This window comes from Mesoplodon bidens (genome assembly GCF_964165515.1).
Source record: "Mesoplodon bidens genome assembly, chromosome: 2".
Classification (NCBI taxonomy): Eukaryota; Metazoa; Chordata; class Mammalia; order Artiodactyla; family Ziphiidae; genus Mesoplodon; species Mesoplodon bidens.
In genome coordinates this window covers 166,876,284-166,901,089 of record NC_138177.1, presented here as the reverse complement: position 1 = coordinate 166,901,089, position 24,806 = coordinate 166,876,284, and the positions used below count along the sequence as shown (strand labels likewise).

General features: G+C 54.3%; 1 protein-coding gene across 3 annotated transcripts in view; it reads left to right on the top strand.

Moving 5' to 3' along the window:
- The window catches only part of MAN1C1 (mannosidase alpha class 1C member 1), a gene marked incomplete at its 5' end in the record, with an annotated part of 135,263 nt that overhangs the window by 92,653 nt on the left and 17,804 nt on the right, over positions 1 to 24,806 (top strand). For all 3 annotated transcript variants that reach the window (XM_081225284.1, XM_081225285.1, XM_081225286.1), the window contains 4 exons: positions 8,113 to 8,228; positions 10,619 to 10,699; positions 15,807 to 15,901; positions 22,262 to 22,388. In XM_081225284.1, the coding sequence (XP_081081410.1) occupies positions 8,113 to 8,228; positions 10,619 to 10,699; positions 15,807 to 15,901; positions 22,262 to 22,388 (419 nt within the window). The remainder of the gene's footprint in view (positions 1 to 8,112; positions 8,229 to 10,618; positions 10,700 to 15,806; positions 15,902 to 22,261; positions 22,389 to 24,806) is intronic.

Below are 24,806 nucleotides of genomic sequence, written 5' to 3'. Positions count from 1 at the left end.
GCATTGGCAGGCGGACTCTCAACCACTGCGCCACCAGGGAAGCCCCAAAACGTTAACATTTTTAAACATACCTGGTTTTCCATCAAGGAACCCTGTCCAGTAGACTGCTTCAGTGAACCGTATCTGGCCATTCGTCACAATGGACCTCATCCAGTGGTCGGCCACAACAAACATTCTCCATCTGGCTGTGGCTGCAAAGCGTGGCATCTGTTTGGGAAGAGTGGAGGAAGCCATTAGTTCCACCAGGGCCCTGACGTCTGCCGCTGTCCATCTTATTCCTCTGACGATGTTTTCCTTGGATAGCTGACCACTGCTCTGAGTGGTATGTTTTCTCCGAGGCCAAGCGGCCTTGTAAAGTGTTTGGAAATCCCTAAGAAAGCGCTGTGGGCATTTCCACCAGCCGTTTAATCATTCAACAGCCATTTGTCCTTGCCTTCTCAGTGCCTGGCCTGGGGATGGATGCTACGGCTCCTGGGAAGAGTCCGAGCCAGCCACTGCCCTTTGGGATTCACAGGCAAAATGTACGGTGTAGTGCGAACAGTGCTATGAACAGAGCACCTGCAGCAGAGCAGGGCAGGCTTGCAGAGGAGGGAGTGGTCAGCTCTGCCTGTGGTTCTGGAACATTTGAGAGAAGACACAATGCTGTTGCATCAGCAGACACTGCAGGGTGTTTAGGGACCTGCTAGTGGTCTGCTCTGCGTAGAGCATTGCATGCAAAGAGAGCAGGAGGGAGGTGAGACTAGAGAGGTTGCCAAGGCCTGGACCACAGGCACCCTGCATACTGTGCCCAGGACTTTGAACTTGGAGAACAGGAGGCTTTGAGCGCTTTTTTTAAGGGCAGTGACATGGTCAGACCTGATCACCTTTTATTAATCAGCCTCTAGTAAGAGCATTCTGTTGGGTTCCAAGAATAGTTTGTAAAAAATATCTTTAGTCCTTCTGGAGGCACCAAGAAACCTTTTTCTGGAAACACTCAGCCCCTGAACACAACTTTATGTGATCTAGGAAATAACCACCTTGGAAAGATTCAAGGAAAATATTCCTATTGGAGGAAAACAAACAAACAGATAACCCAGACCTGATAAAAATGGAGAGGTCCTAATCCCTAAAAAGATTTTATGCAGCCAGAAGACCTGATGTGGTTTTAAACAATGTACTTTGGGGTAGTGGGGATATCGCTTTAATTCATCTTCATAGAAACCCATGTGGCAGAGCATGCCAGCTGCTACTGCTGCATAACAAATTACTCCAAAATTTACTGGCTTAAAACAATTATTTTATTATGCTCACGGATCCAGTGGGCTAGGAATTCAGAAAGGTCACAATGGGGACAGCTTCCCTCTCTGCCAGGATATATGGGCCCTGACCTGGGAAGGCTTGAAGGCTGAGGGTGACTTGACACCTGGAAACTTCTGGAAGCTTTTTCATTCACATGTCTGGAATTGTTGCAGACTGTTGGCTGGAACCTCAGATGGGCTGTCAGTCAGAAAACATATGTATGGCTTCTCCATCTATTCTCTCCTTGTGGCCTACCTTGGGCTTCCTCACAATATGGTGGCTGGTCCCAAGAGCCAGCATTCCAAGAGACAGGAAGTAGAAACTGCCTGTTTCTTAAGGTCTGGGCCTGGGAACTAGCAAATCATCCATTTTGCTTTATTTTGTTATTCCAGGTAGTCACAAATTTCCACCCAGGTTCAAGGAGAGGAGAGTGGGAAGAGGTCCTCTTGTGGGATGGGATATCCTGCGGCATCCGTCTTTGGGAACTGTGACCTGCCCCACAGCCATATTGGTTTCTTTGGAAGCTGAGAAAAACATTTGTGTTGTTTTCTTTACAGATTAAGAAAAGTCTCTGTGGACTACATCATCAAATTAAATGCAACCCTTAGTATTTGGCTCTGGAGATACTGTGGTACTAGGCTACGCCTTGGGTGATTTTTGTTTCTATCTAAATGTTCTTCCTGGAGCTTATGTTTTCCAGCCTGACCCATTTCTCTTTGCTAATATAATGTCACATAAAAACCTCATCATCATTAATATGGCAGAGTCAGGAGAGGGGATACAAGCCACAGTCCAGCAGGGCAGGGTGGTTCCTGGCCAGGCAGCCCCCAGGAGAGGAGGTTATAGGAGCCCGGGGTCCATTCCCTTGTAGAGCCCGACACGCATGACAGATAGCTCTGTGCAGGGCACTGGTGTGGACACACACAGCCACCCTGGCCGATGTGGCCGCAGCCTGCTGGGAGGGTCTCCTCTGTCTACTGGCACCAGCCCCTAGAGCAGACAGCTGAGCTGCCCTGGTGACCTGGGTGGTCACAGAAGATGCCCGGGCAGTAGGTTCAGTCTGTTCAACTGACACGTTGACCTTTAATGCCTCTGGGTGCCAGACTGTAGCCAGGCACTGAGAGATATGAATGAGCCACGGTCCCCTCGAAGCCTTCCCTGCCCAGGAGGAGGTGGCCCTTTATTCCCAAATACTTGTCGGGCACCTGTGATGGGCAGGAAAGTGTTCTAGGCAGTGGAGGGCAGCAGTGCACAAAACAGAGCTCTCCCCGCCCGGAGTTTTACGCTCCATCAGGGAAGACAGTAAATAGGGAAGCAGACCTACGTGGAACGTTGCTAGGGATAAAGGCACTGGGAAAAAATAAAGAGGGAACAGGAAGAGTGATGGGGGTGCTATTTCAGCAGAGCGATCGCAAGTGCCAAGGCCAAGACTCTAAGGCTTGGAGGGCGCCAGGAGCAGCAAGGAACTGGAGTGGAGGGAGAGAAGCCAGGCAGGGAGAGGAGGCCAGGGCCAAATCACAACCTCCGAGACAGGGGGGAGCCCTGAGAGGGTTCTGAGCAGAGGAACGGCATGATAGGACTTGCATTTCTGAAGGCGGTAGCCCAGAGGAGGTGAGGAGTGAGCAGAGGCTGGAACCCTTGTGAAGACAGAGCCGCCAGGATTTGCTGTGGGACCAGATGTGGGGGCGAGAGACGCAAAGTCAAGGGCTTGGGGCCACAGCTCTTGGGAGGAGTGGGCTGGCATTCGCCGAGGTGGGAAGACTGCGGGAGGGACAGGTTTGGAGGGAGGCGCAGGATTTGCTTTCAGATGAGTTAGAGGTGAGATGTGTGTGGACCTCCGAAATGTGAGTAAGGAGTTATTGGATAGTGAGTCTGGGCTCCGAGGTCAAGGTCCTGGCTGGAAATTTAAATCTGGGAACCATCAGCATGTGGATGGTATTTAAGCTGTGAGACCAGATTGAATCACTAAAGGAAGGAAGGTGGACAGAGAAGAGGCCCAAGGATGGAGCCCCAGGCGCCCCGGTCTTTAGAGGCCTGGTAATGAGGAAGAACCAGCAGAGGAGACTGGGAAGAAGCAACCACAGGGTGAAAAGGAGAAGCAAGAGGAAGAGCGGCATCCTGAAGGCCAAGATCCAGCACAGAGTGAGCGTGGTGCCAAGGTGTCGGTACAGGTGCCGGAGACGGGCCAGCCTGGTCTCCTGCCCTCCAGCCTACCCACCCCCACTGGCAGCCATCTCTTGAGCGTGGAGACAACTCTGCTGCAGACTGTGCCCCCTACTATTTCGGAGGACAGGGCAGTAAATTGACGAACCCTTTAGAGTGATGAGAAAGGAGCACTTGTCGTGGCGATGGGGGTACACGGAGTAGGGGCATGGAGGGTGGGCCCTGAAGGGCTGGGGAAGACTTCTCAGGGAGGGTGAGACTTCATGCAGACTGTGGGGTGAGGATCACAGTGGCTTCCTGGGTGAGGAGGCACTGGGCAGGCTCTGGACCCCTCAGGAGCAGGTGGAATGGGGAAGGCAACTCCTAGCAAAGTTTGTAGAAGAGTCACAGAAGTCGGGGAATGTGCTGAAGCTGCAGGGAATAGGGAGGGGCCCATTAGGGTTGGGAGCTCTGGCCTTTGGGACTGCTTGGAGACAAGGCAGGGAAGGGGTGTGAGAGAAGCATGAGCCTCAAGGATCTCATGGTCTAGTTAAGGGGCGAGACAGAGCCCCACAGTGCAGGGCAGGAATGGAGGGTACCTGAGTGGGAAGCCCAAGAAAGTGCTACGGGAGGTCTCTGGGCGGGAGAAGGTTGTCTGGGTGCAATCAGGGAAGGCTGCCAGTGGGAAGTGACCTTGAAGAAAGTGCAGGCTTTGCCCAGAGGCACAGAAAAGCTTTCTTGTCAGAGGAGACCACACATGCAAAGGTAGGAAAGCCAGAGGATGCAGCCTGTGTCCAGGAAGCAGAGCTTGATGTGAGATATTAGCCAGATCCTTTAGATTCAGACCCAAAAGACTTTACGCACACACACACACGCACAACTCTTTATTGTATGGTTGTACTGTGAAGCCACTGCAGGTTCCTGAGCTGGGGATGGACACAATGGATCTGGTTTTCGGGAGACAGATCAGGCGACAAGATACAGGGTGAATCAGAGGGGAAGGAAGGGGTCCGGGAGGTAGGTAGACCCTTTTGGAGGCAGGTGCACACCCAGGTCAGGGGTGGGAAGCAGCAGACACAGGTGGAACCCATATGACACTTTTCCTTTAAGTTGGGTCAAGGCTTTTGCAAGCCACATCTTGTGCCTACACTGCCCAACAGGGTGGTGAGAGGCCAGTAAGGCAGGAGGGTCACAAGGCCTCAGTGACCCCAGAAGACTTTGTGGCGGGGCTGCGCAGGGCCAGCTGGGGACAAGGAGGGCCACACTTCTGTTTGTGGGGACAAGCACATGTGTACCCAACATCATGCCAACTCCTTTCCATCCACCCCCCCACTTAACCCTCCCAGCAGCCTTACGAGGTTGGTCCTACTGTAATCTCCATTTTTTCAGATGAGAAAAATGAGGCTCAGTGAGGTACGGTGACTTGCCCTGCACACAGCTAGTACATAGTGGAGCCAGGATTTGAACCAACATCTCCCTGGCCAGGCCAATGTTTCAAGGTGAGCTAAGGGACCCCAGAAATAAGAACAATGAACTGATTTGTCAAGCCCTTACACCGTGCCAGGCATGTACAGATGTCTTTATCAGGTGTATCTAGGCTGAGCAGTATATGATACCTTTGTCCCAGCTCAGGAACCTTCAGTGGCTCCTCGGTACCCCAGCCCAGGGGTCTTCACCTCATTTTACAGATGAGAACTTTGACACTTAGAGCAGATGTGTTGCTGGCCCAGGCTGGGATGTGAACCCAGAGCTGTGTCCTTTTCACAGAAGAACACAGGAAGGGGAGACAGCAGGGGCCTTGTGAACAGCAACAGTTCAGAGCTAGAGCCGGGAGGGTGGGCCGCCCAGGAGGGTGGGCCGCCCAGGCCCAGGGAAGCTTCCAAGCTGGCCACCTGACTCTTTGTGCCCCGCTGGCTCTTTACATACAAGTTGTGGGCCTGCTGACTGAATAGGCGGCTGTCTTTTTCCCTGGAGAGCTGCCCCAGGTCGGCTGCAGGTGCAGATAGAGTTGAATTCGGGATAGGGCCTTCTCTCTTGCCCGGCCTGGCCGCCAGGTAACCTCTGGCCTGAAACGGAAAGCTTTCCAATAAGTGCCTTGCTGGCCTGCAGCCCAGCTGTGTGGTAGGTGGGAGCGGAGGGGGAGGAGGACTGGGACACCCGAGAGCAGGGGCGGAACCTTGCCAACAAATCTCTTAGTGAGTCGCCTCTTCAGCCGGCTGCCTCGGGAGTGTTCCGGAAGGACAGCTGGTCACGAGGAGCCCTGGCTGCCCTCCCGGCCCAGCCAAGGCCCTGGGGCCTTGGGACTCAGGGTTGGCCCAGGAGACGGAGGCCCTCTGGGGTGAAAACACCAGGCAGCCCGGGGCAGGATCCAGAAATCGGGTACCCTGGGACGCCTCTCCCTTGACCTTGAAGGACACACAGCTTGGGCCTCTCTTCTCTTCACACGTCAGAGCAGCCTCCTGCCCCCGCAGGGGAGGGGGACTTAGCAAGCAGATCCGAAATTGTTTTCCCAGGGAATTGAGAGGCCCTCTCATGGAAAACACACTACACGTGGCCCGGCCTGGGGCTCCACTCCTCCCTTGGGCTAATCTTGGGCGAGACCTCTCTGGGGTCCTCATCTATGAAATCTAGGGGTGAGGCAGCCGCATCTCAAAAATCCCTCCAGGCCCTTAAGAAGTCAGGTTTGAGGCCCTGTGGTTAACAGGAAGGGACCCAGGCATCAGAGCCTGGAGTGTGGACCCCAGGCCTGTGCCCTTTGGCCTGGGCATGTCTCAGTCCCTCTCTGTCCATGTGTGGCCCATCTGTGTCCCAAGGCCTGAGCACCTCAGGAGGGTAAAGAGTCCCATGAACGAATCGTGCTCAGCCTTGGACACCTACAGGGGAAGCAGCCAGGATAAACCAGAAAAAGATCAACTTTATTTGGCTTTGAGTATGTTTTCCTACTAATCCTTAAGTGTAGGAGGGGTTGACATTCTGGAAATTCCCTTCAACTCAAATGCCGTCCCAGGACACAGTGTCTCTGGATTGGGAAACGCCTGCATCCCCCAGCCCTCCCCTCCCTCCACTCTTCCTTGCAAACCCTCCCTTCTGGAAATGTGTCTTTAACCTCCAGACTTAACTTTCTCCCAACTTCTCCCAGATCTCCCTCCCATCCTTTTCCAAGCCGTGCCCTTTATCTGACCTTGCCCAGCCTAGAGAGGTGGTTAAGTGTTTGAGTTTCACAAGGATTCTCTGCCTGCGAAGTCAACACAAGTGAGCAGTTAAGGAAGCACTAATTAAGGAGATTAGACGCTAGCTCTGAATGCAGGAGTGCCCCCAAAGCCGTGCTTCAGACTCAAGTGGGGCTCAGCACCTGTCAGCGAGCTCTAGTGTCCGCTAGGGGAAGGTGGAGTCTGTGAGTCTCAGTGCTTTGAGCCTCTGCAAGGAGGACATTGAAGGAACAATTACTCCTCTGAAGTTACCCTCTAGTCCCTAAAGGAAAATGCTGCTGCCTGCGATGACTAAAGTTGTAAGGAGCTGATGGGAGGCCACCATCTCTTCCAGGAAGCCCTCCAGATGGCCCCAGGCACATCTCTTCCTCCCTCCTTTCCGCCTTTACCGTCCTCTAGAAGGCAGGCTCTGGTTGTCCCATGTGGGAAGTTCTTCCTCATCGCTCTGCTGTCCAGTCTGTGATGTGGAAAGCTGCACAATTTTCTCCGCCTTTACTCCCAGGACAAGAGTCTAAGGCCCAGTGGCAGGGGCCAGGCCTCAAAGCTCACGCTTTGTGTACCCACTGGCCTAGAGCAAAAGTGGCCACGGAATCTTTGGTTTGTGCACTTGTTTAGTTTCTTTGTCCAAACTGTCTTTCCGGGTTTTTTTTAAACAGAAATAAATTTCTGGTTATAAAAATAATCCATGAGCTGAAGAAATCAAAAAGCACCTGTAATCCCAGCACTCAGCAATAAGCACTGAATCACTTCCTGCCAGACTTAATTCTGTTCAGGCTCATCCACATTGGCAAACAGTAAAGAAATTATGTTGTGCTTTTTTTTTTTTCGCAATCTACTATTTTTTAGCTTAACAGATCCCATGCGTATCTCCCCAACTATCATAGGTCTTTCTCAGTTGTGTGAATGTCTGCATAGTGTCCTATTTTATACATGAGCCACAATTTGTATAACTACCCTCCTATTATTGGACTTGGAGGGTTTTTTCCCAACTTTGACCCATTATATATTATACGGCAATAAATACCTTCCTGGATAAATATTTATGAAAATGGTTTTGTTCTTAGAATAAAATAAAGAATGGCATTGAAGAGTCAGCGGACTGGCACATTTGTTAAGATTTTGTGGACCAAATGGCAGTTCACCCACCCACCCGCCACCCCTAGCATGACAGAGAAGTGGTGGGCGCTCAACTGGCCCTGATGGTTGATTTGCTGGCAGATGTAAGAGTGGACCAAGGTCTGGGAAGCAGCTCATCCCTTGAACTCAGTCTTTCCAACCCCCCACCCACTGTCTGCTGCCCTGAGGAAGAAGCAGCCCATGGGGGGACTCTGGGTCCTAGATGTGGCTTCAAAGGCTGGTCGCCCTGGAGTCTCCCTGGATCATGCCTGGGAGCCTGCCCAGGCATTTAGAGGAGGCCCGAGGAATGGTGGCTCGTGTGATTGGGGTGGAAAGGACGAGACTGACCCATCCTCTGTGCCTGCAGGAGGCCTCAGCGGGGCAACGGTCATTGATTCCCTCGACACCCTCTACCTCATGGAGCTGAAGGAGGAGTTCCAGGAGGCCAAGGCCTGGGTGGAAGAGAGCTTCCACCTGAACGTGGTGAGTCAAAGACCTCCGGGGTATTAGAGCCAGAAGGGGCCCAAGAGGTCAGTGACCCGCTCCTCCCAGGCTGCCCAGCAGAGCATTCTTGGAAGCAGGGTTCCACACACCCTGTGCCAAGGCCCCTCTCCTCAGACCAGCCTTGAGGTGGGGGATATCCCCCCATCCCTGGCCGGCCCATGAGTATTTACCAGCCGGAACTCCCTAGGGTGGAAGACAGCCATTCTTGCCCTCCCTAGGGTGCCAGGCACATTGCTTCCACCCAGGAAGCCCCTCCTGGGACTGAATCTGTCAGACAGAACAGCAGCAACAGGGGAAGCGACTCTGGGAAGGGAGAAGTGGTTATCTGCTCGGAGCTGCCCTCACCTAGAGGTCCCCATCCACCCCCGTGCTGCCCTCTTGAGAGTGAGAGGGGCAGGGGGAGCTGTCTGGTTTGAGGCCATGACCAGGTTTGGGACCCTCTTGGTTTCCAGTCTTGCAGGCATCCCTGGTCAGAGACCAGGGCCTTGGGGCGGGGATGCTCATGTATATGGATGGTACAAAAGCCTTAAATACCAGATGCCTCTCCCTCTGATCTCTCAGCCCAGACTAAAGTAACAGATCCATCCTGGAGGTCTCAGCTCCCCACAGGGAGGCTGTTTAGGTGGTTTGGGGGAGCAAGACATGGAGACAGATGGGTAGGGGGAAGGGTCACATCAAAACACACTGTCGGGCTCCATCTGGGGCTCCACAAGTGACAGATCCTGCTATGAACCGGGACAGCTCCTGGCAGAATGGAGGCCTCTGCTGCTGGAGAGGCCCATGTCAGAGCAGAGCAGGGCAGAGAGACAAAGTGGGGAAAGTCCAGGAAGGCAACGCTACAGGAGAGCCTCTGGCTCAGCTCGCAGCCTGGGAAAAGTCATTTAACCTTCCTGGGCCTTACTTTCCCAACCAATAGATGGTACAATGATAGTGCCTAATTCACAGGCTTGTGAGGATTAACCACCACGGAGGGTTGTAAAAAGCATTTTATGACACTATAAAGTCCAATACAGATAAAGTGGTGCCATCATCACTGTGATGATTTTGAGGCTTGTTATGACTTCTGCTAGTCCGTGTGAGGCGAGGAAGTTCAGAATCCTCCCATTTCCTACAGTATCAGAGGCAGGAGAAGGAAGGAGTGTCTCCATAGCCCACCTTGACCCCTCTGCAGATGGTGGGTAGACAGCGGGCCTCAGGCAGCTGCCTGAGGAGCCAGGTGGTGGCAGGGCTGGGCAAGCCTAGGGACATTCACACAGGCTGGGACACATTGGGAGTGTCCCTGGAAGAAAGCAAGATGGGGTCTCTCCACCTCTCTGAGCCTGGGCTTTCTCATCTGAAAAGTGGGAATGATGACTTCACCAAGGACTGTAAGGCAAAAGAGAGTAGCTTTGCAAGTGCCCTGTTAATGGAAAAGCTCTCCCAGATAAAAAGATGACCACTGTTGTCATCAATAACAAAAGACCGTGATGTGGGAAGTATGCCAAGGGGAGCCCTTGGGGGGCAGGGGGGTTATAACAGGCACCTTTATGAAGCCATGCCCAGCACTGGGAAGGCACCGGGCAGGCATCTCACCTGCCCCACTCAGGATCTCATATCCACCCTGCTCGGGATGAAGAAACTCAGGCAGGGAAAAGCGAAATATCTTGCCCAAAGTTCGAAAGCCCATTGAGTGACTCAGGTGGGATTTTAACCCAGATCTGGTCCTTGGCATGGTGCCTCAGTACCCCTGCTTTGCAGTCCACACTTCAGAAAGAAAACAACCATGATTAAGGCAAGTGTGGGTGTGCCCTGAGGGCTACAGAGCTGAGGCTGAGAAACTGCTGGTTTCCTACTAGGATCTGCCTGGCACCCCTCCTTTCTGCCTCAGAACCTCCTGTGAGAACCTTCCACTTGCCCTGTCACCCCAAAGAAGGACCACACCATCCTCCTGCTAAGCCAGGAGGCTCTCTCGGGGAGGAGGGGGCCAGACAGGAGCAGGATTTGCTTCTCCTCAGGCTAAGCTTCAGCCAGCAGCTCCCCACACTAGTTCCTGAGCTCCTTGGAGAGCAGCCAGGCATAACTTTGCTCCGATGGCCTCCAGCAAAGGCTGGGGAAGGAAGCCAAACCCAGTGTTTATTTGGAACTCTGTAAATGTTCAGTAGCTGCCCGCCAGGCAGGTGCTGATCCCTCTCACATTTTGCTCTGAAAACCACCACCAAAGGTAGCCTGGCCCGCTGGGCAAGGGCTTGGAGCCCGGTGCAGGTGTGGCCAGGTCAGTGGCGCAGGGGCAGTGGCAGGTGTGACCTGTCTCAAGGGCTTGGCTGCCTCAGGAAGCCCTGTGGCCATCTCACGAATGTCCCCACTGCCCTCCCTGTCTTTCTGCCCCGCAGAGTGGAGAAGCATCCTTGTTCGAAGTGAACATCCGGTACATCGGAGGACTTCTCTCAGCCTTCTACCTGACGGGAGAGGAGGTAAGCTGGCCTTTCAAAGCCCCTGGACCATCCAGGCTGGAAAGGGCTTAGGAGAACATCCAATCCCACCCCCTCATTTTACCAATGAGGAAACAGGGATTCGAGGGGATCTGAATCCCATCTCCATGGTGCCACCCACAGATTCTTCCTTCGATTTTGCTGCCCAGGGGAGCCCAGGTGGCTCCCACAGTTGCTAGTAAATTCTCCAAGGGCAGTAGTTAGGGCTGCCCACCATCCTCACAGCTCCCCATAGGGCACCTGCGATATCTGTGCTCCGTCCAGGCTTGTGCTGCTGCTGGACTGGTTTTCGCACATGTTGGTTCTCAGGACTGATAAAGCCAAGACCGTTGTTTCACCCTTTCCTCCTCGGGCCCCTTGGCCTTGGCCTGCTCCACAGCCATCCCCTTGCCCTCTGCTCCCGGGCCAGACACCAGCCAAACCCCAGCTCCAGGTCTCAAGGGGGCGACCGGGGAGGTGGGCAGCCTCTGCCGGCCACTCGGCCCAGGCGAACTGCGCTGGCTTCCGGAAGGAGGGCCGTGAAGGGCGGCGAGAATGCAGAGCCCTGGACACAGAGTCAGAAAACCTGCGTCTCATCCCTACGCGGCACCTGCCTGTGGCCTTGAGCAAGTCCCTTCTCCCGCCCCTAGACCTCATGCCTTCCCCACAGTGGGGTGGTCCTAACCCCCGGGGGTCAGAGAGCTCTTGTGAAATGGGACGAGTGGGAAAGGGTTTGGCCCCAGGGCTGAAGGGCTCCAAAGCCCATGTTCTCTGCACTGCAAGGAATCCTGAGAACCACAGAAATGGGAGACCTCATCCCTCGTGAGCGCCTGGGAAAGCACAGCCTGAGGATCTGGGGGGAGGCTGGCAGAATCCCCAGCGCATGGGGCACCCGTCAGTTGTGTGGCCCCTACTTAGAGCGGCTGCACTGCTCGGCACAGCCGCTGCTCTGTCCGCTTGGAGACATAATTATCCTGCCCCCTGCTGGTGGGGAGCCTCTGCCGCTGCTGTCAGAGAAAGCCCTGCCGCTTCCCTTGCAGCAAGTGGCGCGGACGGGCGGAGGCCACGTGGGCGGAGGCAGTGGGCGGCGAGCACTTGATCTCTCCGGCCACTCGGGGCCCCTCTCCATCAAGCCTAATCTCCTCAGCAGAGATTACCGCTTGTACCAATTTGTCCCCAAATGACTGTCCGTGGGAACCCTGCGAGCCCTGCGAGCCACCCAAGGCCTGAATTTCATTTGAAAACACCAGGACAGGAAAATGATGTGGAGCAGAAAAAGGCGCCATGCTCTGCACGGGCACCAGCCAGCCTCCCGTCCAGGATGGGGGTGGAGCCATGCAGCTCAGGGCTCACAGGGGTGGGTGTGGGGCCAGCGATTTCTGGGGGGGGCAGACCAGGCAGTGGGGTGTAGTAGGAGTACCTGTGTCCAGAAGGCCCAAGGGGAGCCCGAGTGGTTCAGAACCCCTGGGCAGGCAGGCTTCGGGGTTATGGGCGCAGCCCCGTCCTCCAGCCACGCCTCCCTGACCCCTCCGTGCCCAGCACCTCCCCGCGCGGAGACCGGCGTACATGCAGCCGCGGAGACTGAGATTTAGGAAAGGGAGCCGGTGCGGGTCACACAGGCTCCTGTGTCTTTCCACCGTGGGCCTGGGTTCTAGCCCTTGTTCAGCCTGGCCCAGCATCACTGCTTGTCACCAGGACTCGGCCACACCAGACTGAGGCCTCCCTCCTCTCTCCATCCTCCATCTCGCATACAGGGGGTGCCTGTGGAGTGGGTCTTTCCCACGGTGTTTGTGGAATGAACGGTGAAGGAGATCCCACACCCCTTCCTGGGCTGAGGCCTTTCTTGCTTCAGAGGGAACCTGCAGGAGGCGGATCCCCTGCTGGGTAGGACGGGAGGTGGGGGGCCCCACAGAGACTCCGCTTCCATGAGAATATTCCACGAGAATAACAGGAACAACCACAGCTGCACCAGGTGACATTTGCAAAGCACTTTACAGTTTTGTGTGTGTGTGTGTGGTACGCGGGCCTCTCACTGTCGTGGCCTCTCCCATTGCGGAGCACAGGCTCCGGAAGCGCAGGCTCAGCGGCCATGGCTCACGGGCCCAGCCGCTCCACAGCATGTGGGATCCTCCCGGACTGGGGCACGAACCCGTGTCCCCTGCATCGGCAGGCAGACTCTCAACCACTGCGCCACCAGGGAAGCCCACTTTACAGTTTTTATAGCATATTCATTTATGTACATCCTCTCATCTGATTTCTAGAAGACCCCTTTGAAGAAGCCAGGGCACACGTCACTGTTCCTTTGTGCACACGAGGCTCAGAGACAGTACCTGGCTCACACAGGGTCGCACAGCTGCTGAGTGGGGAGATCTGAACCTGGGCTCTGACTCCCAGTCAAGAGCCCTTTCCACTCTACAGGATGTAATTTTTGCTGGTCTCTCTCACCTCTGTTCTGGAACCACTAGGCCACCTCCCATTGCATGCCATGGCTGTGTGAGGCCATATCTCTCTGTGTTGGTGAGGCGGCTTGGTGTCCTGGAAAAGAGCCACTTAATAGCTCCATAACCTTGGACAACTTGCTTCTCTGAGACTCAGTTTTGTTTTCCTCAAAGTGGGTCAACACCTTCCCCACAAGCCTGTTGCAAGGATCAAAGGTGACGTAGATAAGACACATCATTTCCAAATGATAAGGAGGACAGGTGTTCTGTTCCGCATGGTACCACTCCTGTCCAGTCACACCTGCAGTGTCCTCCCTGGGATGGTTGAGGCTCTGCCACGCCAGCCTGCATCAGGGCCTTCCAAAGGAGGAGACGTGGTTTGCTGGCAGAGAGGAGCATTTCAGAGGAGTTAGCTTGGCGTCCTCAGGCAGAGGGCAGGCTGGAGCCCCAGCCCTGGGTCAGGTTCCCTTGGGTTCCTGCGTTCTTTCGTGCCTCTGTGCTCAGCCTCCCCGGGGGGCAAATGAAGAGATCAGGACCTTCAAACGACAGCCCCTTGTTGTTGCTAAACCAGTAGCTTCTGGGGTGACTCGAGTCTTTGGTATTTGAATTCTAGACAAGCTCCCTCAGGATTCTGCTGTGGCTGCCCCAGTGCCCACTTCTAGGACCCACTGTCTGGCACTGGTCGTTATCATCTTCTGTCACCCATCACTACCAGGCCCCAGGTGCAATTCTTCCCTCTCCCTCCCACCCTCCCTCCTTCCTAAACAAGAACTGCACCCGCCCCACAGAGGCCTCCAATCCACAGCCCAGGTAGTGTTCACGAACTCCTGTCCACTGCAGTCCCCAGACAGCTGCCTCAGAGCCTTTAAATTGCACATGTTAGAAGGAGAGACCTCAAGAAGACTTCATTTTGCAACAACACATGGGCGGTCAGCACACTGAGTCTCCCTGGAGCCCCAGAAGTGAAAGGAAACGCTTGTTGTCCCACCAGGAGTGGTTGCTTAGGGACTTGCTTCTCAGCTTTTCAAAAATAAATAAGGTTATTGTGGGTTTGCTTTTATTGTAAAAATAGCACAGAAAATAGAGTTAAGCCAAAAGAAGGAAATAAAAATCTTCCATGAGCCTAGTCCTCTGAGAAGACCATGGTTAATAGTTCAGTGTATTCCCAACCTTTCCTCAGGCATCCACTTGTATATAATTTTTACAAAAGTTGAATTACACCATTGTGAAATATTTTCTCTTAATAGATTATAAACCGTTTTTTGCTATGGAATAAACTTCTCCAACATCACTTCAGTGGCTGCATGGTATTCCATTGCATGGATAAGCCATAATTTTTTAATTTTTATTTATTTATTTATTTATTTGCATTATGCTGGCCTCTCACTGCTGTGGCCTCTCCCGTTGTGGAGCACAGGCTCCAGACGCGCAGGCTCAGCGGCCATGGCTCACGGGCCCAGCCGCTCCGTGGCATGTGGGATCCTCCCGGGCCGGGGCACGAACCTGTGTCCCCTGCATCAGCAGGTGGACTCTCAATCACTGCGCCAACAGGGAAGCCCTAATGTATGTTTTTTTGTGTTTTTTTTGTTTTTTTAAGTTTGTTTATTTATTTTTGGCTGCGTTGGGTCTTCGTTGCTGTGCGTGGGCTTTCTCTGCGGGCCTCTCATTGTGGTGGCCTCTCCTGTGGCGGAGCATGGGCTCTAGGTGCAAGGGATTCAGTAGTTGTGGCACACGGGCTTAGTTGCTCCTCAGCCTGTGGGATCCTCCCGGACCAGGGCTCTAACCCGTGTCCCCTGCATTGGCAGGCAGATTCTTAACCACTGCGCCACCAGGGAAGTGATAAGCCATAATTTCACCACTTCCCTGTGGCTTGATATTTAGAGTATTTCCAGTTTTTCTATACTATTCTAAACAACACTGGAATAAATAGCCATAAAGTTAAGTCTTTGCAACATCCTTGATGATTTATTCCCTTAGAATAAATTCCTAGGAGCCAGAAGGTCACAGGTGCTTTTGAATTACCCAGAAGAACAGTTTGAGGGGCTGAGAGCCTCGTGCAAGGGCCCTGACACCTGGGACCTCCCTGTGGCTCCCCGACCATCACATCACCGGTTTAGCCATTCACCTTTGCCGCTGTAAACTAGGAACAATGGGCAGAATCAGAATGTCAGAGGGGAAAGGCCCTTCCCCTGGGTTTACAGGTGGGAAGGCAGAGGTTTGCTGAGAAGCAAACGGAAGCCAGGTTGGGAAGCAAGGCCGGGAGCTCCCCATCCCATGCTCGTTACACTCTATCCGAATGTGTTTCTCACGCACTCAGCTTGGGGTGCACTGGTCCCGCCGTGCAGGCAGGCACTGACCATTGGTGACCCGCTGCCCTGACCGCTCCGTCTTCCCAGCACAGCATAATCACTGAGCCTTCATCCTAGTCCTGACCCTGCAGTAAGGGCTTTACAACTATTACCTAATTTTCATTCCTCCAGCAACCCTCTGAGGAAGGCAATATTGCCCTGGATTTATAAACAAGGGAGGAAATTGAGCCAGGAATTCATGGACTCAGGTTCACGTCCAGGCCTGTCTGACCCCAGAGCCTAATGCACCTCCCACTCTGGGCCCAGCAGCCTTGGCAGGTTTATCCGCCAAGATTCACAGTGCCCTTTGACCCTTCCTTGCAGGTGTTCCGAATAAAGGCCATCAAGCTGGGAGAGAAACTCCTGCCGGCCTTCGATACCCCCACAGGAATCCCAAAAGGCGTGGTGAACTTCAAAAGGTAGGATGCCGTCTGGTTTCCCACTTGTGGCTTCGGCTGCATCTGCGTGGAAATTGAGACACAGGGTGGGATGATGCCGCCGCAGGAATCATGGGGGTCAGTGGCACAGTGACACCTAGCCTCAGCCAGGGGCTCTCCTGAGCTGGCTTTGGTCACTAAACCTGGTTCTCGGGTTTAGGCCACGCAAGACCTGATCTTTCTGGCATGGAGATGGGGCCGCCGTTCCTCTGTGATCATCTCGTAACACTGCCATGACTCACAGCCCCGCTGCTGTGCCCCAACTGCCCTCCCTTCCCAGCTGGGATCCCGGGCTGGGAGGCACATCACACCTCCCACCACGAGCAGGAACCCAAAGCTGCTGGGGAGTCAGGACCCTGGGCAGAGGGACCCTGGTTTGCTGACCCCTCAGCCCCCGTCAGGGCTGGGTCTCAGGAGCCCAGAGGGGCTGTCAGAACCCAGAGGGGCTTCTGGGAGCATCAGGCCCATGGAGGCTCAGACTCCGAGGAGGAAAGACCCTGGCCGAGGTCACATAAGCCAGTAACGGACCATCCAGGACATGAGCCCAGGACTTCCAACTCCATTTTCAATAATATTTATTATGATTCCTTCCTATAAAAATAAATCCTCATTGCAAAAAAAATGTGGATTATACCAGAAGTGTTGGATAAGACCCAGAAAATCACCTGTGCCTCCACTAATCAAGAAACCACTGGTATGTTTCTTTCTACCGACTGTTTTAAAACATTGGTTTTTATTGGCCACTTGCATCGTTTCCCCTCCTGATAGGTTGCGTAATTCGGCGTGTGAACTAGAGTCTTTCTGGACATTCACCAAGTCACAGAGCGAGAGCACAAGGGACCCGGGGTGACACAGCTAGAGCAGGTGGGGCCAGGGCCACAGCTCCGTCCCACTCCAAAGTCCCCAGGGACTTACCTGCCCCGCTGCTTCCCTCTGTGAGGGTGGGAGCCAGATGTGGCACTGAGACCCAGAGGGGAAAGGACGGGCTCGAAGTCAGGGGAATAGTGGCCAGCCAGCTTTAGGATCCACTGAGGAGCATGAATCTTGCTCCTGGAGACCCCAGTGCACCCCACTGTCTTGCCTCCCCTCGCTCTCTTCCTCCCCTGGGCTGCCATTTCTCACCATTTCCCTAGCTATCAGAGCTCAGCTCAGATGCCACCTTCTCCAGAAGCCAAAGGTGTCCTTGCCTCTCCTGGCCTCCAGGCACTTTTTCTGCCTCCTGTGGCCCTTGTCACACTCAGTCTTCATGTTCCCCCACCGGCCCCGGAGCTTCCTGAGGGCAGGACCCATGTCCCCGTCTTTCTTTGTTCATTCCTTCAACAAATGTTCACGTGAGGCCGTGTGTGCAGCATGAGAGACCGACTCTGATGACTGCTGACCTTACCATTTACTGAGCGATCCCTCTGCGCCTGGCATTATGCTAAGGGTTTCACTCAACGCCTCAGAACACACTCCTCACAGCAGGCCTTTAGGGTGGGTACTTATGTGATGCCCATTGCCCAAGGTCTTCTAGCTCACAGGCAGTGGGGCCAAGTTTTAACCCATTTTGTTAGAGATCAAAAGCTCTGCTCCCAACACCCACCTGGCCCTCCCTCAGGCAGGAACCCTGCCACCCTTGCGATGCATGGAGCAGACCTGGAGACCTGGTAGAAGGCACGTGCCGGTCCCCAGGCACCCAGGGAGCCCTCTGGGGCCATTCTTGAGACCATCCTACAACCTGAGCCTGGGGGGAGGGCTGTAATATGTCCATCACACTGGACTTTCTGTTCCATCTCCTGAAGCGATTTCTTATCTCAGGGATCTCAGTCCAACAGGGGAGGGGAGGCAGGGGCCCTGGGCTCGGGTGGAGTGCCCAAGGCCCCCTTTCTTCCTGGGGAGGTCACACCCTCTAGGGCCTTACAAAGAAGGGAGGACTCGGCCTGCTCAGCATCTTCACCTTCTTCATCTTCACCTCCGTGGTCAGAAAGGATTCCTGGGGTGTGATGTCACTTAAATCTCACTGCAGGCCAGGGAGGGGCCCTCAGGGCCCATCCAACCCCCATCTCGGTGCCAGGGTTGATTCCTCAGACCCTGACACTTTGATCCCTGCTCAGATTCCTTTCCCACCAACACTGATCTTGGAGAAACACAGCCAGACGTCTTGGAGCCAAGACACAAACACCCCCTCTTTCTGGATCCCTGTCCCGGGTCCAGCTTCTCAGGCCTCACTGCCTGGGGTCTGGGATAAAACCTTAGCTCAGGCACCCCTCCCTCCTCCATGCGTGGCACCCCCTGATTCCAAGCAAGCCCCACAAGCTGCAGCCTTGGTTGCCTGCCTTACCCGTGTCCTGTAGAGCCCAGACCTGATCCCCCACAGATCCTGACATTTCTGATTAAGAAAGCGCATTTATTTTTAGGCTGTTTGCATGCTGCCAGTGCCGTATACATATGTATGTGTATGCATATTTCCTGGCAACACCTCCCTCTCATTTTCTGGGTAAGAGAGTCTATTGCTAAAAATGCCTCCCCATTCCACCAGGGAAAACGTCAGGGATGTATACAGCCCGCGTGGCGCTGAGTGTTCCCTTTGGAGAGGGCCTGCTGGTGGGAGCTGGGTCCACGCTGCTGCCCCTGCTCAGAGCAGGGCTGGCTGTGAGCAGCTCGGACCTGGGCCCTAGTAGGAGGGGCAGTAACTAGGCCCTGTCCCCAAACTGCCCGGTGAGGAGGACCCTGAAGGGAGGTGGTCTCCAAGTGAGTGTGACCACTCCCCCTCCCTGGTGGCAGGCCTGGGAGGCAGAGGCAGGGGCAACCATGACCTGTGACCTGCAGGACCACTGAACTCTGGGAGAGGGGAGGTGGCCAGTCCAAGGGCCTCTGCAGCTGAATCAATCTCACTGGCTCTCTCACACACCCAGCCTCACACACACCTATGCACCCAACTGCCACTCACCCAAATCATGAGGACTCAGATATGCAGGCTCACCTTTGTCACACGCACTCTCCCACCTCTATATATGTGCACAGATTCACACACAAAGATGCGTTTACATGTGCACGTTTCTGCTACACACTTACATACACATCGTAATAATTGTGCATGTTTTTGAATGTTCACCGTGTCCCAGGCACAATGACGTGGGTTCTCTCTTTTCAGCACACAACAACCACTTGGACCCCATTTTAACAGTGAAGAAACAGACTCAGAGAGGTGAGGTAACTTACCCAGGTGACACAGCAGCAAAGCAAAGTCAGAATTAGAATCGTGGTCTGTCTGGCTCCAGAGTTAACGATTTCACCATACACATGTGTGCACACACAGGCACACACATGTAGAAGCTTCCACCAGGCTGGGGAGGGGCATTGTGGAGCAGCCCCTCCCACCAGGGGAGAGTCCACTTGGAGACTTAAAAGGCAAAGATGGGAGCAGAGGGCAGAGCTTCCATCAGCCCATTGCCTCATGAGGCTGATCAGAAGACCTCCTGGTCTCTGGATGCTGCCCAGAACAGATGCATTTGGGGCACAAAGTACCTAGGATTTGGATTTGAGATCAGCTCTACCAGCACTGTCACTTACTGTGTGACCTTGGAAAAGTGTCTTCCCCTCTCTGAGTCTGAGTATCCTAACCTATGAAATAAGAATCTTGGTATCTACCTCTGAAGTTGGATGTGAAGGTAAAATAAGATACCGCTGCTGCCTGGCACATATTAGGAACTTAACTCTAACAAACAACACATAATTTAGGTTGCGTAATTACATAATGTTAACAATGACAGTCATCTCGTGCATAATTTATACCTCACAATGGCTCTATGAGGTGTGGGTACTGTCATTTAACAGATGAGGAGACTGGGGTCTAGAGAATTCACTGACCCTTCACTGACCCGCCTGAGGTCTCCTAAGCTGGGAACTGGGGGAGCCAGCATTTGAAGCCAGGCAGGAGAGAAGAAGGTGCCTGGCCTACCGCCCGCCTCTGCCCAGGGCGGCTCAACCACAGGAGGCCCACTTGGCAGGGTGAGCATTGAGAGGGAGGGGAGAGGAGGGAGAGGCTCCTGTGGGGGAAAATGAGAGCAAAAGATGGCTGGTGGCTGGGGGGGGGGGTTGGTGGCTGGGGGGGGGGTTTACCTTGAATTTCTCTGCGAGGGCAGGAAGCATCCATTATTCAGGAAGCCCTCTGTGGGTACCTGCAGCTCCCACTGAGATCACAGGCTGGAGAGAGAGGTCTCTTGGCGTGGGGGGAAGAGGGACAGAGAAGGGTCAGCTTCCCCTTCCCTCGAGGTGGATATGGGGCCATCTGGGGGACCCCTTAGGGAAGTGCCCTCTGAGGTTTGAATCCTGCCTCCACCACCTACCAGCTCTGAGCTTCTGAAGGCAACTCACTTCCCTTTCTGAGCCTATTTCCTCAGGGTTTAATGATGCTTTGCCTTGTGGGCTTTAAATGAGGTCATGATGCAAACGCCTGCCCCCAGTGCCTGCATCTGGAAGCTGTTTTATTTACCATCTAGGAGCCAAGTTTCCCCTCTCTGTGCAACCCATCCCTCCCCACCTGCCCCCAAGTCGGGAAAATACCCAAGGAAGCAGGGATGTTTACTGAGATCACCTGCTCCAGAAGATCCTAAAACTCAATTCCATCTGTTTCTGGAAGCTGGAAGAGTTTCCTGACTTTCCTGAAACCACATCAGAGAGGAGAAGAGCAGCCTTAGGGGAGCCCCAGCCCACCCCAGATAAAGCGGTGCCCCTCAGCTGGCAAACTGTGACCTCCCAGACCCACGCCTGCCTTCCTAGGTCCTGTCCCTGGGAGACAGAGGGATGACAGAGGCCAGTTCCCAGGGAGCCAGAGCTACCACAGCAAGGAAGCAGAGGGGCTTCCAGAGGCCCCGGCAGAGCCAGCCCCCCAGCCTGCCACACACTGACCGCACCTTGGAGGCCCTACAGAGAGGGGGCACTCACTCCACCCCGCTCTGTGCCCACTCACTGTCCCCCACAACCTCCCTGCAGAGGGAGGTTGACCCTTGTCTCCCTGGTTGTCCTAAATGTCCCACAGGAAAGAGCATCACGATACACATGAGGACTCAGATCAGGGAGAGGAAGCAGCTTACCCAAGGCCACCCCCATTCTGCATCTTCCTCTTCTCTCTCAATCCCCGCAAAGCCCTAGGAGCGGAGATGGGGACGCATTATCCTTACTCAGTCTGACGGATGCAGAAACTAAGGTACACGGGAAGAAATGGTTTGCCCAAGACCTCGCTGCTAACAGACTTGAACCTGCGCCTCCTGGCTGCAGGTCCCAGGGAGATTTTAAGTGACAGCTCCTGGAAAGGCAGCGTCCTGGCCTCTTATCATGTAATGAGACGACAGACCAGCAGCTGCACAGTGACTGGGACAAGCTCTGGCGTCAGAGCAGCCTTGGGTCCCCACTGTTCCATTTACTGTGTGATCTCGGGCAGTGATTTCACTGTCCTGTGCCTTGTTTTCCTCATCTGTGAAAGGGGCAGATGGGAGGGTTACTCGAGGCCCTGCCCCTGCACTCTTCCTCCTTGAAAGCACCCAGTACTTTCAAGGAAAGGGAGGAAGCGGTTAGTTGACAGCCTTCTCCGGCGGGGTCGTAGGGTCATGCTTGTGATCCATCTAAGGTGTCCGTGAGACATGTACATGCTCAGCGAGTGAGGAGACCTTTGCTCCGAGAGCCCCTGCTGCTTTCATCCCTAACCTCGGACTTCCCAGGGTCCAGCAGCCCCAGGTGTGTGGTCTTAGCAGGGCCACCCAGCCTTCAGGTGTGGGTTCCACGAAGTTCCAGGCGGGGGCCATTGTGTGTCCATGAGCAGCACTGGCTGAGAGGGGAGGGAGGGGGCCAGATGGGATCCCTGCTCTCTTCATCTGCCCTCTTTGGACCCCAGCCATGCACCGTTTACCCTCCACAAACAGCAACAATGATTATGAGCCATTGACAAGTGGATAGAAATAGAGTGTTCTGTGTGTGTGTGGGGGGGGGGTCTTTGTGGCCCCTGACGGCATTATTGGTATCACCTGTAAATTTAACATCATGTGTGTGCCAGGTCTTGGCCACCAAGGCAGCTCTGCTAATATTCTTCTGGAGCCTACAGGTCTTGCAGAAGCTGCTTGACCATAGAAACAAAGCATATTACCTGTCAGACAGGCCTGGGTGATCTTCGGCAAGTTTCTCACCAACCTCGGTGTCCTCATCAGCTAAATGGGGCTATGAATAGCACCGACCCCCAGGGAGGGTTAACTGGGATTGCATGGCGAAGCTCCTAGTCCAGTGCCTGGCACATAGTAGGTGCTCCCCAACGGACAGAGGAGCCAGCCCTGCTGACAGAGGGTGACCGAGGCCACTTCTGTCTTTCAGCGGCTCCAACAGGAGCTGGGGCTGGGCCGTGGCAGGGAGCAGCAGCATCCTGGCGGAGTTTGGATCCCTGCACTTGGAGTTCTTACACCTCACCCAGCTCTCTGGCAACCAGGTCTTCGCAGAAAAGGCAAGTCTTCTCCCCTGCTCCCTCTTCTCCACATGGAGAGCGAAGGGTGGGCACTCGGCCCGTGACAGGGAAATGGACCACGGGCCAGCTGGAGGGTGTGTGGGGAGCCCGACGGCCTCCAGCCACTGCCAGCATAGCAGATAGTTGCCTAATCGTAACCGATGCCAGGCGCCAGGGAAGGTGAGTGCAGGGAGTCAGCAGCATTCTACAGAGGGCACGGCAGAAACATAGCTGCCAGCGAGAAGGTTTTCCCTGGTACATGTGCGCTCGCTGGCAACCACACATGTGTGAAATCTGGAGAAAGTGCAACAACGGAAATCCAGGCACCAGTTTGCGTTGGCAGGAATTGGCCACCCGGCACAAAAGTCCCCTTCCAGAGACATTTAACTTCTTTGTGTGAGATCTGCCTGCCTTTCCCCTTCCAGATGCCCATCTAGCTCATGCTGTCAGCAGGCTGGCAAAGCAATTTCACTCCACAGCAGAGGCTCACGTCTGTTCCTTCTCATCGTTACCAGGCTGGCGAAGGCCACAGGGGGTTCAGAGCGCCAGCACCCAGGCCTTCGTCCATCCTGACACCTGCCCATCCCTGCCCCCCTGTGAAGCCCTCCAGAAGGAGCAGTTCCTCAATGTCACAGCCCTTGGCAGTCCTACTGTCTGGAAGTGTCTCCGTAGGTCTAACCCTCAACCCAAGGAAGAGAAGTGGACACACACCACCCTCAGATGGTGCTTGTCCCTTCCTGAGTCCTGCCCCTATAGGGAGATGAAGCCCTGCCCTCCAGGAAGAAGGAGACCCCCACTCCCAAAGCCTTCTCTTCCCCCCAAATGTTAGTCTCTTGGAATGCCAAGGGAGCTGGGAGGTCACAGAGTCACACCTCTACCCAGTGGCTCTCAGTCTTTTGTCAGCCAACCAGCCCCAAAGCATCATCTAGCATGCTGGTGAAGAAGCGGATTTCTGAGTGTCGCCCCAGGCCCAGGAGTCTGCATTTTAAATAAGCACCCATGTGCTTTTTGATGCCAGGTTTAGGACCACTGCTTGCTCAGTGTGGGAATCCACCCGAGCTTTCTTGAGAAGCTCAAAGAAGAGCTTTCAACCCCTTGATTGCTTCCTCTGCACTGGGGCTCACTACCAGCCTCAAACAGCCCCTCATGTTGTCAGACCTCCCTTCAGAAGCTTTTCCTTATATTGAGAGGACTCTGCCTCCCTGGGATACCCCACCTCAAGAGCTCCTGGAATAAATTCAATCCCACTTCCAATGGGTCTTCTCCTCTGGTCTTTTTTCCTGCCTCCAGGCCCTCCCTGCCCCCAGCCTCCCTATTTCCACTGCTCTTGAGCCAGACCCCTCTAGGAACACCACGGCCGGCTCAGAGCGGAGTGAGACGAGCAGCTTGCTCTAGTTCCTGCTAGTCTGGAGATACCACTGCCTGAGCACCTACGATGTGCTGGGTACCGTATAGTAGCTCTGGTTTTCCCACCAACCCTATGAGGTGTGTCTTCTGTCATCCCCATTCTACAGAGGAGGAAACTGAGACTCAGAGAGGTTAAATCACTTGTCCTGGGTCATCCAGCTGGTAAGTGATAAAGCCGAGACTCAAACCCAGGACTTTCTGGCTCTGAAACCCATGCTCTTCAAGACCAGATCAGTTCAGCAGGCTTCCGGATTTTTCTCAAGTGTCCATCCACCTCATTGTCTCTCTGTGTCTCTTTACATTTACATTCTCCAGCTACTTTCATCCGCCAGTCATGCCTCCCACAGAGGCGATTATTGGCAGTCAACAAATTGGCCCAAATTCTAGAAGCGCCCGCACCCTCCGGGGGAGCTAATTTAGCCCGTTTCACTGCTCACCACCAGGACAGTCGAGAATAACTCAGGTACAAGCACATTCCTGTCCCCCATAATGGGCTCCGTTAACATAAATGGATATGAGATCTGATGTGGCAAAGCAAAGTGCCTTCCCCCGGAAAGAAAGGTCTGACAGCTAAAAAGGCTGCTTTCCCTGCTCCTTACCTGGTAGATAAATCTGCGAGCATGCTACAGCTCCATCCCCGAGGGCCCTTCTGTCCTGCAGAGTCTGTACTGGGAGGATTTCGTGTACCGCCAGACAGCAGACCCTGATGGATCAAGCCTTCCTGAATCCCGCATGGTGCCCTTTGTAGCCCAAATGGTTGCAGATCCAGCCTCCTGATCCAGCGGGTGTGGCCTCTGCTACTCGTTTGCTGCGTGGTCCCTGCCCTGATCCATGTTGGAGCCGGGGCTGCTCCCAGTGGTCAGAGAGGCCTGACTCACGTCCTGGCTCTGCCACTTACAAATCCCATGACCATGGGCAAGTGACTGACGCTCTCTGAGATCCGGTTTTCTCGTCTGTTAGACTGAGATAATAATACCGTATAGGTTGTTATGAGGGTTGGAGGTAATGTAT